At 35.6% G+C, this 18,424-nt stretch overlaps 1 protein-coding gene across 1 annotated transcript in view; it reads left to right on the top strand.

Annotated features, from left to right (window-relative positions):
* The window catches only part of SNTG2 (syntrophin gamma 2), a 262,116-nt gene that overhangs the window by 234,072 nt on the left and 9,620 nt on the right, over positions 1–18,424 (top strand). Inside the window, exons 14-15 of the mRNA XM_074153336.1 lie at positions 1,188–1,397; positions 15,611–15,703. Coding sequence (XP_074009437.1) covers positions 1,188–1,397; positions 15,611–15,703 — 303 coding nt within the window. The remainder of the gene's footprint in view (positions 1–1,187; positions 1,398–15,610; positions 15,704–18,424) is intronic.

The following is an 18,424-nucleotide window of genomic DNA, read 5'->3' on the forward strand; positions in this document are numbered from 1 at the left end:
CATTTGGATGCTCAGATTTCAGTTGTTTCTTTGTTTGTTTTCATGTGCATGGAGTTTACGCTATAGCCTCAATAGGCTATGGTGGACTATTAGAGGTCCTGGAAAAATAAATTCTAAATGTTTATAAGGCTTATCCTGACTACAAGATTCTAGGACTTGGGTACCACTGCAAAGCTGCATTCTGATCTTCTCAAAGCCACCTAAATCCAGTCAAATATGACTGCTTTTACCTCAGATCTGCTTGACTAGAGTCAAGTTTCCTAAACATAATGTGGAGTGCTAAAGAAAGAATATTCTATTTGCAGGTGACTTTAGAAAATAAAAAATAACATTCTCTTTGCAAACTACTTTTTTTGTTCTTTCAATCTTTTCTGCCCCATGCTATCATGGAGAAATGGCGATAGGAAAGGACCCTATCTGATAAACAGAAATTTTAAAAAATGCATAATGTGGAAATTTAGTCATTAAAAGTACTCAGATGTATAAGTAGTAGCTTTTTATTTAGTTTTCTTTTTCTGTATATTTATGCTAATCAATGAAGTCTTGAAAGATTAGGGAAGTTTCTTGGAAGAATTTTTTTTCATTTTCAAAACATTCTGTTACAGGGATATTTTTTACTATGAAAGACTAATGTGAAGTTTCTCATCTCCATCTTGATCTCACTTCACTCCCCTTGTAGTTGCAGGGCACCATTGGCAACTATTAGGGAACATTTGAAAGCTCACGTCATTTCCAGAATTACTCCTTGGGTGCTTGATAAATTAGTGTATTCCTTGGTGTTTAGTATACTGGAACCCAATTAGAACAGAGTAGTTGTGTTCTCCTGTAAAGCTGGTACACAGCTCTTGAATTGTATTCAAACAATTCAGGGATTTCCTTCACTTTCACTGTAAACAATACATTGCTACAAACTCCTTTTAAATTATGTATGTATCGCTTAGGTACTTTTGACGGTATTTTGGAACTGCAGAAGTAGCTCAGATTACATGATACAGGGTAACGTGAATAAGAAGCAAAGAGAGAAGTTGTCCTTAAAATTGTTACTTAATTCTCAGAACATTTTTTCAAGGTAATTATTAACATAATGTCATAACGTATCCAAGTGCCCCTCACTTACAGAAGACAATATTGCTTTAACTGTTTGGTTTTGCTAGATGAAGAGTCACATACTGAAACATGTCTTTCAGCTCTGGCTTGCTGATGATTGCTGGCTACAAGCAAACTTGTATTTAGGTATTCATCAGGACTTCGATCTTGAAGACCAGCGGCCGTATTGTTTCAGTGTTATGGTTGGACATGGCAAGAGTCATTATTTCAATGTAGAGCTGGGCAGCGAGTTGGCAGTGTGGGAGAAATCATTTCAAAGAGCGATTTTCTTGGAAGTTCAAAGAACAGGGGTAAGTAATTAATAATTTAAATCCTGGATCCATTTCATCAATAAAATAACAAATTTTTAGATAATTTGTATGTTTAATAATTGCATCAGACTGGTGTGCTCAATGTCTAAGGATCTGAGTACGCTTTAATACACCAAAAGCTTCTGAAAGCTTCATCATCACATCAATATTTCTGTGTCAGTGTCTTTGTAATAACAGTCTGTGAGTGTGTTATGATGGTTTGAAAATTGGGAAGTTGAGATTAATTATAACAAATTGGAAATTAATACATTTACCACTGGAAAACAGTTTCTGTGGAGATTCTTTAGCCCACCTTGAACATTTTCTTCCGGAAAGTTTATTTTCCACTCACATAAGGTAAATTTGTTATGGTTTACATAATGTTTCTGTTTTCAAAGAAGAAATAGTTTGCTCTTACATTGTTAATTGTAAATTGGGATTGACCTTGGTAACATTAGCAGAGTTTGAATGCTCATCATAAAACTGAGAGGGGAGTTTTTGATAGTTTTAAAATCTCAAAATTAAACAGCAGATTATCACTTTCTACTGGCTAGTACAATTCTCTCAAGTCAATTATTTTCTCATATCAGAGAGTGCACTTCCCGTTAGGTGGTTTTAAATTTAAGATCAAGATTCCTGGTGCCGTTGTCTAAAAGTGGATGTCTGTTAGCATTGTGGTGACTAAGTTCCTGTTAGAATCAGTGAGTGGAGTCCAAAGAATGATAGTGCTTACCCTAAAGCAGGTGCTTTCTTCTAAAGGAGATATTTTGTGGTATGAAGCCAGAGGAAATAAATAGATTTTGATTTAAGTTGCAACTTAAAGCACCTCTATACTGTTATATAACTAAGTTATTTGCTTAATATCTAGATCCACGCTCCTAAGTGAACTGGACCAGTGGTATGGGAATGTATGGATTAAAAGTATAGGCCTTCTCTAATTAAAAACATATTTACACAGTTTAGCACAAATGCAAGCTTTATCTGGTATGTTCAGGTTTGCAGGGATATCCTAATGATGTTTATAATAGCGAGAGCACTGGATCACAGCATTGCATTAGCGTAGCTTGCAAGGAGCAGGAATCCTAGCACAGGTGTTGAATCAGCTCTTCTAAATTTCCAAATCTCTGGGATTCTAATGCGGTTTGCAGGTGCTTGCTTAGAACTCTTCCAATTGTCTCTTCATGCTGATGAGGTAACAAAAAAGATTTTGTAATGGTGATGCTGTTGCTCCTGCACTTCTGAGAAGGAAAGCAGTTCTTCAAAAAAAAAATTGATTCTTCCTGAAAAATTGCCAGGTATTAGGAAGGGATTAATAATTCATACTGATTATGCATAAAGTATTTTCTTACATAAACTCTCCAAGAAATTATGATACAACTGTTTGACCAACCATTCAATGATCCTATTTATTATCCACATAGAAAGCAGGTAATATATAGTTTAAATTAAGTATAACAAGGGTGGAGATTAGCTGGTTCTGTAGCTGATTTGATTTCTGAAGTATTTATTGTTAAATAAATTTTCTGGGCTTAAAGGTAAGTACTGCTAGTAAACTTTCCATTTTGTTCTGTAACAAAATGACTGATCTTGACAGACAAATAAACCCTGGAAGTAAATATATAATATATAGTTGTTGAGGGCAGGGATACAAATGTATTGTGCTAAGAGAAATGTCAGCAGTAAAATTCATGTTCCTGGAACTATACAAATTCCTCCTGTGAGGAATATACATTAAAATAACAAAACTTTTTTTTTTTCTTTTTTTCACAAAAGTAACAATATTTCACTTATATCCATGTCATATGAACATTATTGGAAATCTCAAACCAGTTTATAATGAATATAAATGTATGAGGAAGTTATTCCATGTTTTCCTTCTTTATGTAACAGTTAACATGTATCTGCTTCTGAGGACTTTTTATCTTTTTGTATGCATTTTTAACATTTACTTGCTTTGCTAAGAGTTAACAACAAACCATTCTCTATAGTGAGATTCTTGATGCTGAACATGTAAGCCAGACTGGTTCATTGTGGCTCAGAATTGCTGGCTGATTATGTCTCTTCCTGAATAAATGCAAATGTAATTATTGGGAACAATTGTACATGCAAACCTGGAGCTTTGTTTCTAAAGGATTCCCATTTCAATTTTCTTTCACAAATATTGTGCTGCTAAAACACCATGATTAAAATTCCTTAAAAAAGAAACAATAGTTATAACAAATGCAATTAATCAAACCATTTTCTGTTTTGTAAGCAACAATTAATTCCTTTTCAATATTATTTGGTCCAGCCGATCTCTGTTTTCATCTGTGAGCATAAGCAGTGTCCCACACTTATGAAAGATAACAGACATAAGATTAACATATCTTACAGTATCCTTAGTTCACCATCTTCCTGTTGCAGACTTTAGTATTTCCCTCCATACAGTGTATGTTCTTTGGAATGATCTATATGAAATGCCTGAGGAGTCTACAACCACTTTGTTGATAATTAAAACATCACAAAGCAAAACAATCACGTAGTTACTTTGAAGAAGTGATTTACACAATGTCCTTTCCTCAGCTTTGTGTCTTTTTCCCTTTTTGCTTGATGGACTATCTCTGATTAAGTGTCTAGTCCTGGTTACTTTTTGATACCCTCTCTTCTATTCATCTTTTTTTAATTTCCTTGTAGTATCTTGTCATAGATTTTACCAGTTCATCAGTTTTAATTAATTTCTAACCCATTCATAATATTCTCATCTGAGAAAGATGAAGTTCCTTTCCATGAAACATACATTGTTTATTGTACAAATCCTTTCAGAAACCACACTGTTGACAGGTTTTTGTTTTCATCTCTTGTTTTTCTATTAAAGATTTATGGTTTTAAAGTTTTCTTTATAAAACTTACTCATGCAATGCTTTCCTCTCATTGCTCCTTTGCAGCACAGATCTATGCAATCTCCTCATTCCTACCACTGCTTGCTCTTTGTTGCTGTATGCATATGTACTACTTCCTAACCTGTCATAAATTATAATTGGTTTATAATGTGAAACGTAACACTTATATTTCAAATCACCTACTTGCTTATATGAAGTCTAAAATCACTTGTAACGATGAGAAACCAAAAAGAAAGAAGTGTGCAAAACTGTACTGACATTTTGAAAACCTATATTTTCACCAAATTAAATGGACAGATAGCTCCTATATTTTGAGCAGCTGCAGAAAGAACCAAAATTAATTTATGTATTTGGGCTTTTATTCTCAGTCCACTGGACATAACAATAAAGTCCTTGGGATTTCAAAATTGGGTGCCAGCTGTAGAAATTCCTTTACATAAAAGTTTAAATGGCTTCTAAATAATTTTTTGCCACTGAACATCAATGCATATTTTAGCAACATTCCTTTATATATGCTTAAAGTTGAGTGCTCAACAAGCCACTGAGAATGTGAACAGTGACGTGCTGGTCAGTGATGTGTATTTCTTACATATCCACTGTATGGTGGCCAAGCTACATGGAAGTGTGAAATTAGCCCATCTGAAACTACTTTTTAGCGTGAAATGTACAAGTCCAATTGAAGATTTTGGATTTAGAGAAAACTGAAGAAATGGGTTTGTGATGTTTGGATTCAGGCAACCAAAAAGAAATTTAGTTCCTTCTTTCTGGAACATCACACAAAAGGTATTTGCTAGTCATTCTCCAGTGGCATTTTGAATTGATCCTATTACAATTCAAGTTAGATGTATAGAATATATCTTAGAGACTGTTTTGGGCAGAGGTGAGATATCTTTCGACTCATCTTTCTATCACAGCTAACCTAACTCTTCCAACTACCTGATTTCTGAGATGCTCAGAAGACTTTGGGTGTCTCAGTAACTCTCTGGTCAAAACAAACACTCATTGTTTCTAGGCTTGAGAAATGGTAGTCTAAATCACCCTCTGAGAGTATACAAAAGAATTCCACCTAAATAAATAAAATCTAGCAGAAATTAGGTAGTCTGAATAAGAAGTAATTGTCATTCCTAACTTATGAATCTATTAATTCTTCATGTTAAACTGCGTGGATGAGTAAAACAGGATTGGTTGATCATAGTGTAATCCTTGAGAGTTCCAAATAATATATTTAAAATGCAAAAATGTTAAATACACTTGGCAATGCTATCTTAATTTTATATTCTGTGATGATGACAAAGCATATATGAAACAGAATTATATAGAGAGATCCCTTTAAGAATGGAAATGCCACCATGGGTTGATTTCAGAACTAATTTCTGAAAGAAACAAAACAGCAAAGTGAATTTCCTCCTTAAATTCAGGTGAAATATTAAATGTCAGTTAGATTAGGTTAGATTTATAGGGTCATTAAAGATACTTATCGGTTTGTTACCAGGAGCACTCAGTTTAATTACACAATTAAGTTTTAGATTGTTTTCATTATGTACAGAAAGCTTATTACAGTTCCAATTTAACTGGCCATCCTTAGAAATACTATTAGATTCTAATTCATTTTCACACTGATTCCAAAACCCCACCATTCTCCAACACGAAGAAAGATGCTGCAAGCTATATGGATTAATTGTAAATACATTTGTAAAAATTATTAATAATACAATTCAGATACAAGGTGAGAATCAAGCAACGCACCCTATATAATTTTTTTAAAAGCAAGAAAACGTACCAATTTACAAGGCTATTGAACAAAATCTTGTTTGTGTTCTGAATTTTAAACACAATTCATATAAAATGTTGATTTTCATGAAGCTACACCAATATTTCTAAAAATAGTACTATATTCTTAAAACTATAAATTATTCATATTGAAGGGTAAATCCAAAGGCTTACATGTATATCTCTTAATATATTTATATTTATTTATAAATCCAAAGATTTATATAGCAACTATGTGGTGTGAGTCTAGTTTTACTATTTTTCAGAGGATCTCATAGATTTGAATGATGAAACTATAAAAGCTGTCAAGAAGTTACTCTCATAGAATTTCTAATTTGTGGAATGATATTACCTTTGAATTTTGATGTTTTCTTCTATGTTTTCAAAATTTGGTGTTCTTTATTATTCTCTGCCTGTGATTCCTTTACAAGAATCAGGCAGAAGAACAAAATCCGAGTCTAAGCATTGTTGGTTGGACTAGATGATCTTAAACGTCCCTTCCAATCTAGACGATTCTATGATTCTATCATTGATCCAGAACTGAATTTTGTAGCCAGGCATGTCTCTTCTTGATATTTCTCTTTAAAATCCTTTTTCAACTGCAAAATTCCAGAATTTATAGATCACCAGAAAAGAAAAAACCTGTATTATATAATAACAAACTGTATCAAAAACAAGTCAGCACCTTTGCTGAAGTAAACCAGTTCCACCAAGATGAGTGATTCCAGCCTAATTGCTGGGATTGCTATTGTCAATCTGCCTCAGGGATGTGAAAATATACTTGGAACAATCTACAGGTAGGAAACTGTTAAACATTTAAGTCACTGTTATATCTTGCTTTTCTTTATGGAAAAATGAGTTGCTACAAAACCACGAAGCTGTTGCTCAGGCACAGAGATGAGGAAGCACAGTCTGTTCCTGGCTTAAACCAAGGCTAAAAAGTGCACTGCGAAATTTCACTGCTAGAGAGTGACCACTGCTAAGCTGCTGGCTTTGATTTTGTTCTCCTACCTCCATTTCTCTCACTGCCTTTTCCTACCAGTTTAAGCCATAGTCTGCCAGTTCAGCAGAGGAGGTAGCAAGTCTTCTTTCTTCTCTCAGGTTGTCGTGGTTTCGGCCGAGTTTACCAAAACCGGACTGACAGATGGCCCTTCCTCCCCCTTCCCCCCCCCCTAAAAGAGGAGAGAGGAGGAGAAAGAGATAAAGGAGATTCAGAAGTTTAGAATGAACTAAACTACTTTAATGAAGAATTAATATTAAAGTAAAAATAAAGAAGAAAATAATGAAATAGATACAATATATACAAAACCAGATCAAGCTCCCAGGATGACAGTCACATCACTGGCAGGCACTGGGGAAGTCCCAGACTGGACTCAGTGACGAATGGGAACTGGATTCCAGCTCTGGAGTCAGGAACACGCGGATCGGGATCAAAGGCAGATGAACAGACAGAGTCCTCTCTGGACGTCAACCATCGCAGGAAGGGGGCTGACCCTTTGATCCCTCAGCTTTTATACTGAGCATGGGGCAGATGGGATGGAATACCCCAGTTGGTCAGGTTTGGGTCACCTGTCCTGTCCACTCCTCCCCACCGATGTGACCCCTCTACGTTTTTTCCGTTTCCGACCCTCTAAGGGGGCAAATAACGAAATTGGCCGACCTTGGTTGTTATGGCAATAAGTATAAGCAAGGGCCTCCCTGCATATCGTTCCTTGGCCTGGAGCACAAACATTGGGCTTATCATTCTGAGAACGAGCAGTTTTCTCCACAATATGCCGTTAATTTCAGAGAGTTAGAGGAGGCCTAGCTAGGATGTAAAGTTACAGAACAGAAAATTGGTTCGGTTTTACTTCAAACCGGGACACAGGTTTACATTAGCCATAGGTTCATATTACAGAGAGAATGCTATGGCCGTGAGTAGGCATCCGTAACTGCGTTATCAGCTCGTCTTGCCAAGCGATAGCTGAACCTACAGCGGTTTAGGAGAAATTAGTTGACCTATTAGTCTTCCCATAGGAACACAATTCCCCGCAGAGGAACATTTGCTTCAGGCTGCATGCGCGTCTAGCCCTAGTCTTTCTGTGATAGTGGTTTAATGCTTAATCGCAGTTATGCTGAAGTTTTCTGAAAAGGCAGCCTGTCCAATGAGAGCTCTACTAAGAAAGCCATTTTTGCAGTTAGCTGCTATAGTGTCACAAGCATTACAAATTACAAATAGATTAGATAGATACTCATTTCAGCTAGAAGAGCTGTTGTGTGACAGGAATTTTACTTACCAGTGTGGCTCAGGTTGTAATAGATGACTGAAAGGCAAAAGTTTCGAGCAAACCCAGCATTAGAAACATGAACGTATTAAGCATAGGTGTTATTTTCTAAAGCACTAAGCACTGAGCTAGCACCACTTCTACTGAAATCAATAGAAGCTTTCTTTGAAGTTTGGTGAAAGTATAATGAGCCATTATTTCAGTCCTTTGAAAAATCTTACTTTTAGTGCCGATGTGTCTCTTGCATGCATATAAGCTGAACCACAGATGTGTTTAAAAAAAATGACGTCTTCTTGAAATCACCAGGTTACAGCACCATCTGTTACAAAAGAATGTACTTTTTTATACCAATACCCGGAAAAGTAGGTAAAAAAGAGTAATTTTAGGGCACTAGATGCAATTCCTTCGATTGCAGCAACTGCAGACCTTGAAGGAACGTAGAAGATTTTTAGTCAGATCTGTTTTGTTTCAATAAGGTAGTTTTAGTTGTATCTATCCATAATTATCACAGTTCTTTAACATTTTAATTGTGATATGATGAATTCCTTAAAGGTATGGCCAAATGAGTGGATCTGCCACATTTTTTAAATGGAGATGGTATTTACTCATTCACTCTCACAGAAATTATTTCACTGATCCTTTTTCACAGTTTTCTGGAAGAGGAATACATCTAAGCTTTGGAAATTTCTGGATGAAATTTCTGAAAACTCGTGCTTTTGATGAATGTCAGATTTCATTGTCATTTCATTTTCTCATATGTGATGGTGATTCAGATTGAGAATGTTTTCAGTGTACTTTATAAATATCTTCTGAAAGTTTTGGTTTTTTTTAAAAATAGTGATATACAATATAAAATATTTTATCCTAAAATAACAATCAGAATTTTAGAATATGGGAAGGCCAAAATATGTGCATTTTTAATTCAACTATTTTGGAATTTCAAAGAGTTTAAAAAGCACTTCAATTTAGTGCAAATAATTCTGTGCAAAAAGACTGTTGAAGAAGATTCTGTCTTCATAATTAAAGGGTTTAATTTTGTATGCCTCCTAGTACACTGTCTGTATGTGGGCTGAGATATATTTCTCAGTACAACCATAACAACTGTGGTTGCTCTTATCATTATCTCCACATCTTACTTGGAGTTTTTTTATGCTAAAAGTGGACTTTTCAAAAAAGCTTATTTTTGACCTAGCTGGTCCCATATTAAGGCTTTTACCAAACTCTATGTTTTGGTAACTACATTGGATGCATTAAGAAACCTTACTTCTGTCACTCCAGTATGTATAACAGCTTGTAAAAAGCAACTGCATAAAAAGCTGTGTTCCAAACTGTCTGTTGTTGGTATATTTTTTTTTCCCTTACCCTCGCTGTATTTTAACTGCTGTTTTTTTTAGAAAGTATGTGTTGAATTCTATAGCATAAGTATTGTGAGAAATAGTGTCTGTGTTCCCACTTACATGTAATAAAACTTTACAGCCCATCTTAGAGTAAATGTATGTATACATCTATAAAGTAGCTGACAGGAGCAGGGAAAATGTGTAGTTAAAGCAGTAAAGTGTAATGGTATTGTCTACTTTCCAACTGCTTTTTGGAAAATGAACAAGCAAAATCATGTATGTGCCAAATTTGTATTCATTTAGAATAGAAGACCGGTATTTATTTCTGTATTTTGGCTAATCAAAAATACTAGAATTTCTGCTCAACAGAACATAGCTGAGTCCAGAATGAATGAATATATTGCATATAAATGCTGTGGTTAAAGGAAAAGTGCGGGTTTTCTTCAGGTAAGACAATAATTAAGCGCAACGTAGCCAGGCATCGGCTGAATTTTTGAAACTGTAAGCTTTATGATGCATTGGGAACAACAGCACTAGAGTTATAAAGGTAAACTCCATTAAAAGGAATATACATTGTCATCTTTCTCTGTTCCCTTACACGAGCAGCATCACTGAATCTCATTTGTTCCTTGGAAACTTTATTTGCTAAAGAAATAAAGTAAATCTTAGGAAAAGGAATACTGATTGAAAAGTTGGTAACTGACCACCCCAATTATATATATATAAAATTTATATATATAAAATGGTATTTTTTTACTGTGAATTGTTGATCTCAGAATGTAACATCTCAACTGCAAGCATTATTAGTAATTGTGATTTTAAAAAATTTTACTGAAGAACATAAACAAATGGAACTCCTATTTCATAGACAATCCCACATCAGAGTAACATTAAAAGTTTGTATGTCTTGGAAAAAATCCATAGGTACGGCATTGGACAGCTATGACAGAATTTCAGCAAATTTAACCTCCCAGATAAAGCATTTCAATAAGCTCATAGTCCAGTAACCACAAAAATCTATTGCATGTCGAGATTTATTGAGAAGCATTTAGACTGCACTGTCCCTGAAGCAGCCAAACTTCCTTACGGCTTCAGCCTACCTGGGGGACCCACAAGTCTGTGCCAGAATCAGAAGTCCTCTAATCTGGTGGGTGTGCTCCCTTCCTTCTGGATTCATATGGCTCTGTGTGGCCAAGGACTCCTAGACATAGAAGGCAACTCAAGAGTAGAAGTCATCTTTTTCTTCCTTGCAGCTATTTCCTAAGCAGCTTGTGTCTGTGCTGCGATGGAGCCTATTACCCACCAAGTCTTTGTGCTTCCAACCATGTCATAGGCCAGTGACTACACACGAAATGGTCCCCCTCTCTTTGTTGCCCAGGCTTTGTCTTTCATTGTACAGATATTCGAGGTATGTTTATGCCCTCCTCTCAGAGTGAAAATAAGAAAGTCCCTCCTGTAGTCTTTCCCATGTATTCATTCTCCAGTTTTAGTATTTACTCAGCTCTTGACTTTGGTACCTAACACCCATGAACAAAGTTTAAAGCCCTTCTTGTTAGATTAGGAGATCTGTTCACAAACACATTCCCTCCTTCTCAGGGAATCATCGTAACTAATGATCATAAAAGCTGGTTTTGAAATTAATTGGCCTATCATTGAGCATATTTGTAAAGTCTCTTCTCATTGTTAGACAGAATCCTGTATCGGTCTTTGTTTTAGGGTATTGAAGCAAGCTGTCCCTTGTCCTCTCCCTCTTGTAAAAACTGATGGAAGATAAACATGAAAGAAACCTTTCTGTTTTTTCCACTAAGAGGTAATTGACCCAAGCCTTCAATACTAATTACCTTTTGCGGATTCCAAGATGTGTGTTTAGTCATGGAAGATACTAACTGATGTGGACTGCAACAAGAAAAAAATAAGTACCAAGTTCACCAAGCCTCGTAGTATTAGTTAACTTTAGGATCATGCCGAGATGGAAGTATCAAGAGTTTTGTAGATGGGACTGAAAGACAAAGTACTGACCAGCTGATGTGACCTTGTAAGAGGGCTGAAATCTTGCCCTAGGGTAAATGTAGGGACCTAATTTCAGTCTGAAACGTGCAGTAAAAGGGTACTTACACACTCTCACTGACATCTCCTGCTCCTAGATGCAGGCGCTCTTTTCCCATCATTTAGCCCTACCCAGCCTTCTTACTCCCCTCCAGGAGCCTCAATCCCTGCAGTTCGTGCACAGCTTTCAGCTTTGTATCAGCAATTTGCTGAGGAGAGGCTCAAATTTCATTAGCAAGAAGGAAAAGCTGTGGCCTGCTTTTAACCTTCCCCTTCTGCTTTTGGAGCAGAGAGGCTTGCTCACTCTCACGTGAGATACTCTGGTGAAGAGGACCCAGTGGGGAGGCACGGACGCGATAGGCAGAGAGTATGTGTGCTCGGGACTGCTCAAGACTGCTATTGCCAGTATGTGAAATAGTGCTAATTAGTGCATAATGATATTAATATTGTGTGATACCGCCTACATTTACAGTGTAGTGCTAGCATGATAGTGTCATGCTGGCCACCACAAGTCTGCCCAAAGAAGTAGCTAGAACACCCATTGATCATACAGAATAGCTCCAATGGAACCTGCCATCAGGAGAGCAGGAGCTCCTGCTAAACGAGGAGGACAGATCAAAGGAATTATTTCTGGGAAATCTCTATGTCTATGGGAAAGACAGTGAGTCTATATGTGTAGTTATTGTAACTATTAAACCCTTTCAAGATCTGGGAGGACACATACCAGTGTCAAAGACAGATCAGTGCCATGCTTGTGATAAGAACAGGAGGTCTAAGAGATTCCTTTTATGAATGAGTCAGAAACACTGTTCTTCCCCTATTTGGGCAATCATATTTTCAACTCGGAATCATATAATCATTTAGGTTGGAAAAGACCTTTAAGATCATTGAGTCCAACTGTTAACCTAGCACTGCCAACCACTAAACCATGTGCCTAAGCACTATGTCTACCCATCTTTTAAATACCTCCAGGGATGGTGCCTCAACCACTTCCCTGGGCAGCCTGTTCCAATGCTTGACAACTCCTTCAGTGAAGAAATTTTTAGTAATATCTAATCTAACCTCCCCTGGCACAACTTGAGACCATTTCCTCTTGTCCTTGGGAGAAGAGACTGACTTCCACCTCTCTACAACCTCCTTTCAGGTAGTTGTAGAGAGTGATAAGGTCTCCCCTCAGCCTCCTTTTCTCCAGGCTGAACAACCCCAGCTCCCTCAGCCGCTTCTCATGAGACTTCTGCTCTAGACCCTTTTTACTTATATTCAATTTAATGATCTTTTCATGAGTTAAAGGCATATGCATTGAGATACTGATACCTGAACAATTACATAGATAACAGTTTTGTAATTGTCTTTTATTACAAATAATTATTGTACAGATCATTCCACCATTACTTGGAAAACATTACATAATTGATCTAGGATGTATACTACAATTTTCAAAGTGATTGCAGTTCAGGTATGAGGCCTTCCTTTTAACAGCTAAAGTCTTTATACTTTGACTCCTCAGGCTTAAACTTCCAGTCTACGTCCCCATAATGTTCAGAATCACCAAGGTTAGAACTGGAAAAACTTTTACATCTTGTCTGGAGCAGTGCAAACCAAAGAGGGTCATTATACCACATTTGCTACCAATTTGAATTTTCATAGGTATATGAGCTATATAAATTCATGTGGCTATTAGGGTATAGCCATATGATGGGAAAATATTTTAATACATATCTTAAGGTTGATAACCTTGTAGATTCTCATCTACCTCTAATTACAATCCTCAAGAGTTTTGTGATAAGCTAGTAGTAGACCTAAGCCCAGAAAAATCTCATTTCCAATCAGTAAGGAAGATTTTTTAACCTATTGAGGGTACGGAATGCTTATTCCAAAGGCAAGAACAAAAAGGGACAGTGTTCTGTACTAGTGTTAGAGTGGAGATGGGGGTCCTTATCACAGAGCTGTCTGAGAACTTGTTCAAAGTCATTAAGCAAATGCCATAGGCAGGCTTTTAAATTTATATAGCGAAACCTAAACCAATTCTGTTGTAAAGAAAAAGCCGTTAGTGTTTTTTAAGTATAAACTTTATATATCTATTTGTAAGGGTTTTCACAGTGAAAATGCAGCATATTCTGTTTGTCTCTGGTATTTGTCTGCAAATAATTTCCAAATCAGTTCAGATATTTGCAAATACTGAATATTTGTAAGGTACTCCAGGCTAATTATTTATGAAAAGTTCATTTTAGTATTTGCCATTTGTGGCTGAGTAATTAGATGCTTACCCATTGGGGGAATCTAATTTAATATGTCTTAAAAATTGCTTTGCTGAGTCAGAGCTCAGCTAGTGTAACCTTTTTAATTGGAAAATAATGGAGAATAAGTTATGACTGGTGCTTAATGCCACCTTATAATTACTGAATAAAATGTAGGGATATTTAAATGTCCTTCTAATTGAATATCAATCACTGAAATAATTTTAAATGCCAAATAATATGATATTTGAAAACCAATGAGCAAAATAATTTATTCAGAAATAATATACATCTCTGTCATTGTTGAGCTGATTCTAATACTAATCTGTACTAATAAATTAATTCCCAACCCTTTCAAAACCCTTTATAAAATGCCATATCTGTAACTCAGAAATGCTTATTTTAGTATAACTAAATATTTTTGTTAATAGTGGAATGAGGAGACCTTTATAATTACTAAATACAGAGCTTTTATAGTATACTAAAAATCTTTAAAAAACAATTAAAAGGACAGTTTTCAACTTAAGCAAGTTTATTAATGCTTTCAATCTCCTCTAGGCCATTCTTGTGTTAAAACAATTTTTGGGAATTTAAAGAAACTATCCAGATACAGAAAAAATTCATGTAAACAAACGTCTAAGCATGAGGCAACGCTGCAGTTTATGAAATATCAATGAGAGCAAAGTAATGCTTCCTTGGCAGAAAAAAAATAATCAAAGATTTCATAAAGCACGAGGGTATCATTTTCTAAATGGCTGTGAAGGTGAGTTGAGGAAAGGCTGGAGACAGGGTCTGCTCTCTACTCATACTGAAGGCAATGGCCTTTTGCCATTAACTGTGAGTGGTGATTGTCATCAGTCTGTTTCATATTAAATCATCAGCAGAAGCTTTTTCATGTGCCTTCAGCATCCATCATATACCCAAGTTAGCTAGCCTTAAAAACACACGTAAAGAAGAATAATAACTGACTTTTTACTGAAAAGCTTATTCAGAAGTTTGAACAGAACTTCTACATTTTGGTAATAAAACAGAATATTTTTTTTCTAACCTGAAAGGTGATCAAAGAATTGATGTATATGTAGCACTGTCTAGCAAGTATCAGTGCTAACTAGTAAGTGATAGTTATTAGTTCTTCTCATTTCATTACATTAACTAACATTGCACTGCACTGGCATGTCATCCAAGTTTACAAATGAAAAAATGTTGCCAAATAAAAAAGTCTGTCTACCAAGCTTAAATCAGACAGAGAGGTCAAGTAGACAGATAACTTTTTTATAATTGGATTGCAATCACTAAACATTTACGCACTGTTACCAGCACATTTGCTGGAAATGAAGTCAAAAGTCATTAATAGGTAAGGTCTAAGAAGTTTTCCAAAAGCTTTGAAATTTGGCTTGCTTTGTTCCGTGTTGCATTTTGTAAGGGATGGTTTCCAAGAATATGGTCTTTATTTTCTGGAAGAGTGACTCAAAATATAGAGGACCTCCAGTTAATGTCTGGCTGACAGATCTGATACTGACCTGCATTTGGAATTTTTTGACAATTTTAAAAGGTAATAATGTAAAGCAGTACCAGTGTTGCCAGCTGAATGTCTTGCCACACAGAAAAATGCATATTATTTTTATATGATAAATGACAATAATGATTGTTCTCTGAAAAATCAAACTTTTTTTATTCCAGTCTAAAACATATATGTGCAGTTGGCAAGGGGATACCCTGTGTTTCACAGTTGACTTTGCTCTGGGATTTACCTGTTTTGACAGTAAAACAAAGGTAAGAGAAAAAGAAAAGAAAACATAACTCTGTTTTGTTTTACTATTATTGATGATATCATTAACCGTATTTTTTTATGTTGATCAGTAAAGGTAATTTTTTATGTTGATGTGGATTATTTCTTCCTCAAACGTACTGTACTTTTTATTTATACAGCACTACTGAAATGTAGTCAGTTTGGGACTAGAAAGGGACAATTATACTCGTGCCTTAGCATGTAAAGATAAATTTTGGAGAAAGATATAAAAAAGTAATTTCCTTTTCAAGTAATAAAAGCAAAGGAAGGTTATATTTAGCAGTGAACTCGGTTTCTTAGTAATGAAGAAACGTCAAGATTTTTAAAAGATCATCAGTCATGAAAAAAATTGTGTCACCTGATTCTATTTGTTTTGAAGCTATGGATATAAAATAGGATTAATTATTCTTCCATCATAAGAAATTTAGACCATGTCTAAAATAAACAGAACAAGGGGAAATGCATTTCAAAGTCATAATCTATAAGATTAAATTCACTTATCTTGCAAAACAGAGTGGCTATATATAAAGTGCCTACAGGGAATGGTTTATGATACATGCCAACTTCCAAGCTCTCCTTATAATTCTACCATTTTATATATAATTTAAAGTGATACTTTAAATTATTCTAAATGGATTTATACATTTGTTTGCCAGTAGAAGTAAACATACATACAAAAATATTTCTTCCTTAATAGAGCTGTCTTCTGAAATACAGTCTTCAACTCTGAACTGAAAGGATTATTTTAATATATGTCAAAGAACTTCAGTCAGTCATTCTGAGTTAAGAGGGAATGCACTGCATTTTGAAATACTGACTCGGGATCTAGTTTTTGTGTATTGGTATTTTGAGGGTTTTGGGCGAACATGCACAAATCTTTCTGCAGAGATGCAATGACCAAGATCATCGTTATTTGAAAATTTAGGCTAATTGCATTAAGTGTGCTATTCTATGAGGTGGCATAAAAGTTCAGAAAATACGTTCGCATAACTTTGCCTCCGGTGATACTGTATTCTGAAATTGTGCTTTTTGCACAATTGTATGTGTTTTGTGTGTAGCTACAAATTAACTATAGAAAGTAATCTCATTAGTTTAGGCTATGTAAAATGTTTCTTTTAAATGTGAAGATCGATTGAGTGTACTCCCACCTTTAAAGTTATAAGCTTCTCTATTGATACTGCTTTTTACAAGACCAGAAAATGAGCCATAATTAAAACTCTGTTCCTACTGCATTCATTATTACCCTATAGAAAGGACTTTGAGCCACGGTACCTACCTTCGATATTGAGGAGGAGGAGGATTTAGATCAACCTTTCTCGCTTACCTAAGGAGAAATACAGAATAACATCAGATTGATTCTGTTGTTAAATTGTAAGAATTTTGGAGAGCTCATGACATTTATTGTTCATTCGTGTGAGAGATGTCAATGTCCTCTGCATCCGCAAGCCTGAGTAAGGCAGTAACAGGTGCCTTCCGCAGTTCATCTTACTTCCCATAATTGTCAGCTGGAGTCAACTGTCTTGCCCAACAGTCAGGGATTTTTCAGTATATTTGCTACCAACACTGAATAGATTGTTGAAGTGGTCAAGCAATAAACAGTTCATTAGGGACACAGTAATTTTGCTGAAAAACTTATTTTTTCTTGGAGATAATGAATTTCAAGTTAAAGTCACCTATTGATGCAAAGAATGGTCTTACACCACAGCAGGTGTTCATACAGGCTTATTAAAATGAAGGCCAGTCGCCCATCTGCCCTACAAACTTAAATCTAGATCTCAAATTTTGGGCAACCAGCTCATATACTCATTAAAAAATGTTCTATATTAAAGTCTGTAAAATAATATTCAAAGGGCCATCTTACTACAAATGACAAAGTAAGAAGGGCAATAACTTTTGCTTAGGAGTTTAAGTGTCTTTTAGAAAGTTCTCTAGAACAGTTTTGGGGGGTTCTTAAACTTATTTGAAAGAATTACTTCACTTCATACATCTTCTGTTCCATGGTCATCATGGGCTTAACTCGTTCAGCTTTTACCATTTTGGGCCCATCAAAGATATACTCTTGTGGCCTGCTGCTGCTTTATGTATGGTTGTAGAGATTTCTTTTTACTACTTGGCTTGGTTGGGTCATCTTCCCTCTCCTGTGTCTCCAGCTGCTCATCGAAGATGAAGGGATCCCAAAGTGTGCGTTTTATGCCACCTTCCAGAGCCATCCACTTATTTTCTTTTCCACTAGTCTCAGCTGTTGAGATGATGACTCCAGCAATGCCAATTATTGCTAAATTGTTCGTAAAGTTTTGTGTTATGTCCACCCTGACAGTTGTATTATATAGCGAACATTCATCCTAACCTATTAGGTCCAAACTCATTTAAGCTTTGAATACTTTTCAGATGGTCTAATTAGGCCCTCTGGAACCAGTTAAAAATCTGTTCATGAATGTAAAGTTTAAGCACCATCACGATGTTGTAGCATAGTTGGGTTTTTCTTCATCTGTTATATTTGTCTAAGTCAATGACATTTATGTCTGCAGGGAACTAGGAGATGGAATCAGGCTTTTTATGCCTTCTGCAAATATTACTTTTATTTATAGGACATTCCCTTTCAAACTATGAGTAGGGTTCTGAAGACCACTGGTCTACACGGAAGAAAATATTTTGCAATGAGGTATACTGGAAAATGGAATATAGCAAACTTTTTTCTTTGTGTG

The sequence above is a fragment of the Numenius arquata genome, chromosome 9 (assembly GCF_964106895.1).
Source record: "Numenius arquata chromosome 9, bNumArq3.hap1.1, whole genome shotgun sequence".
NCBI lineage: Eukaryota > Metazoa > Chordata > Aves > Charadriiformes > Scolopacidae > Numenius > Numenius arquata.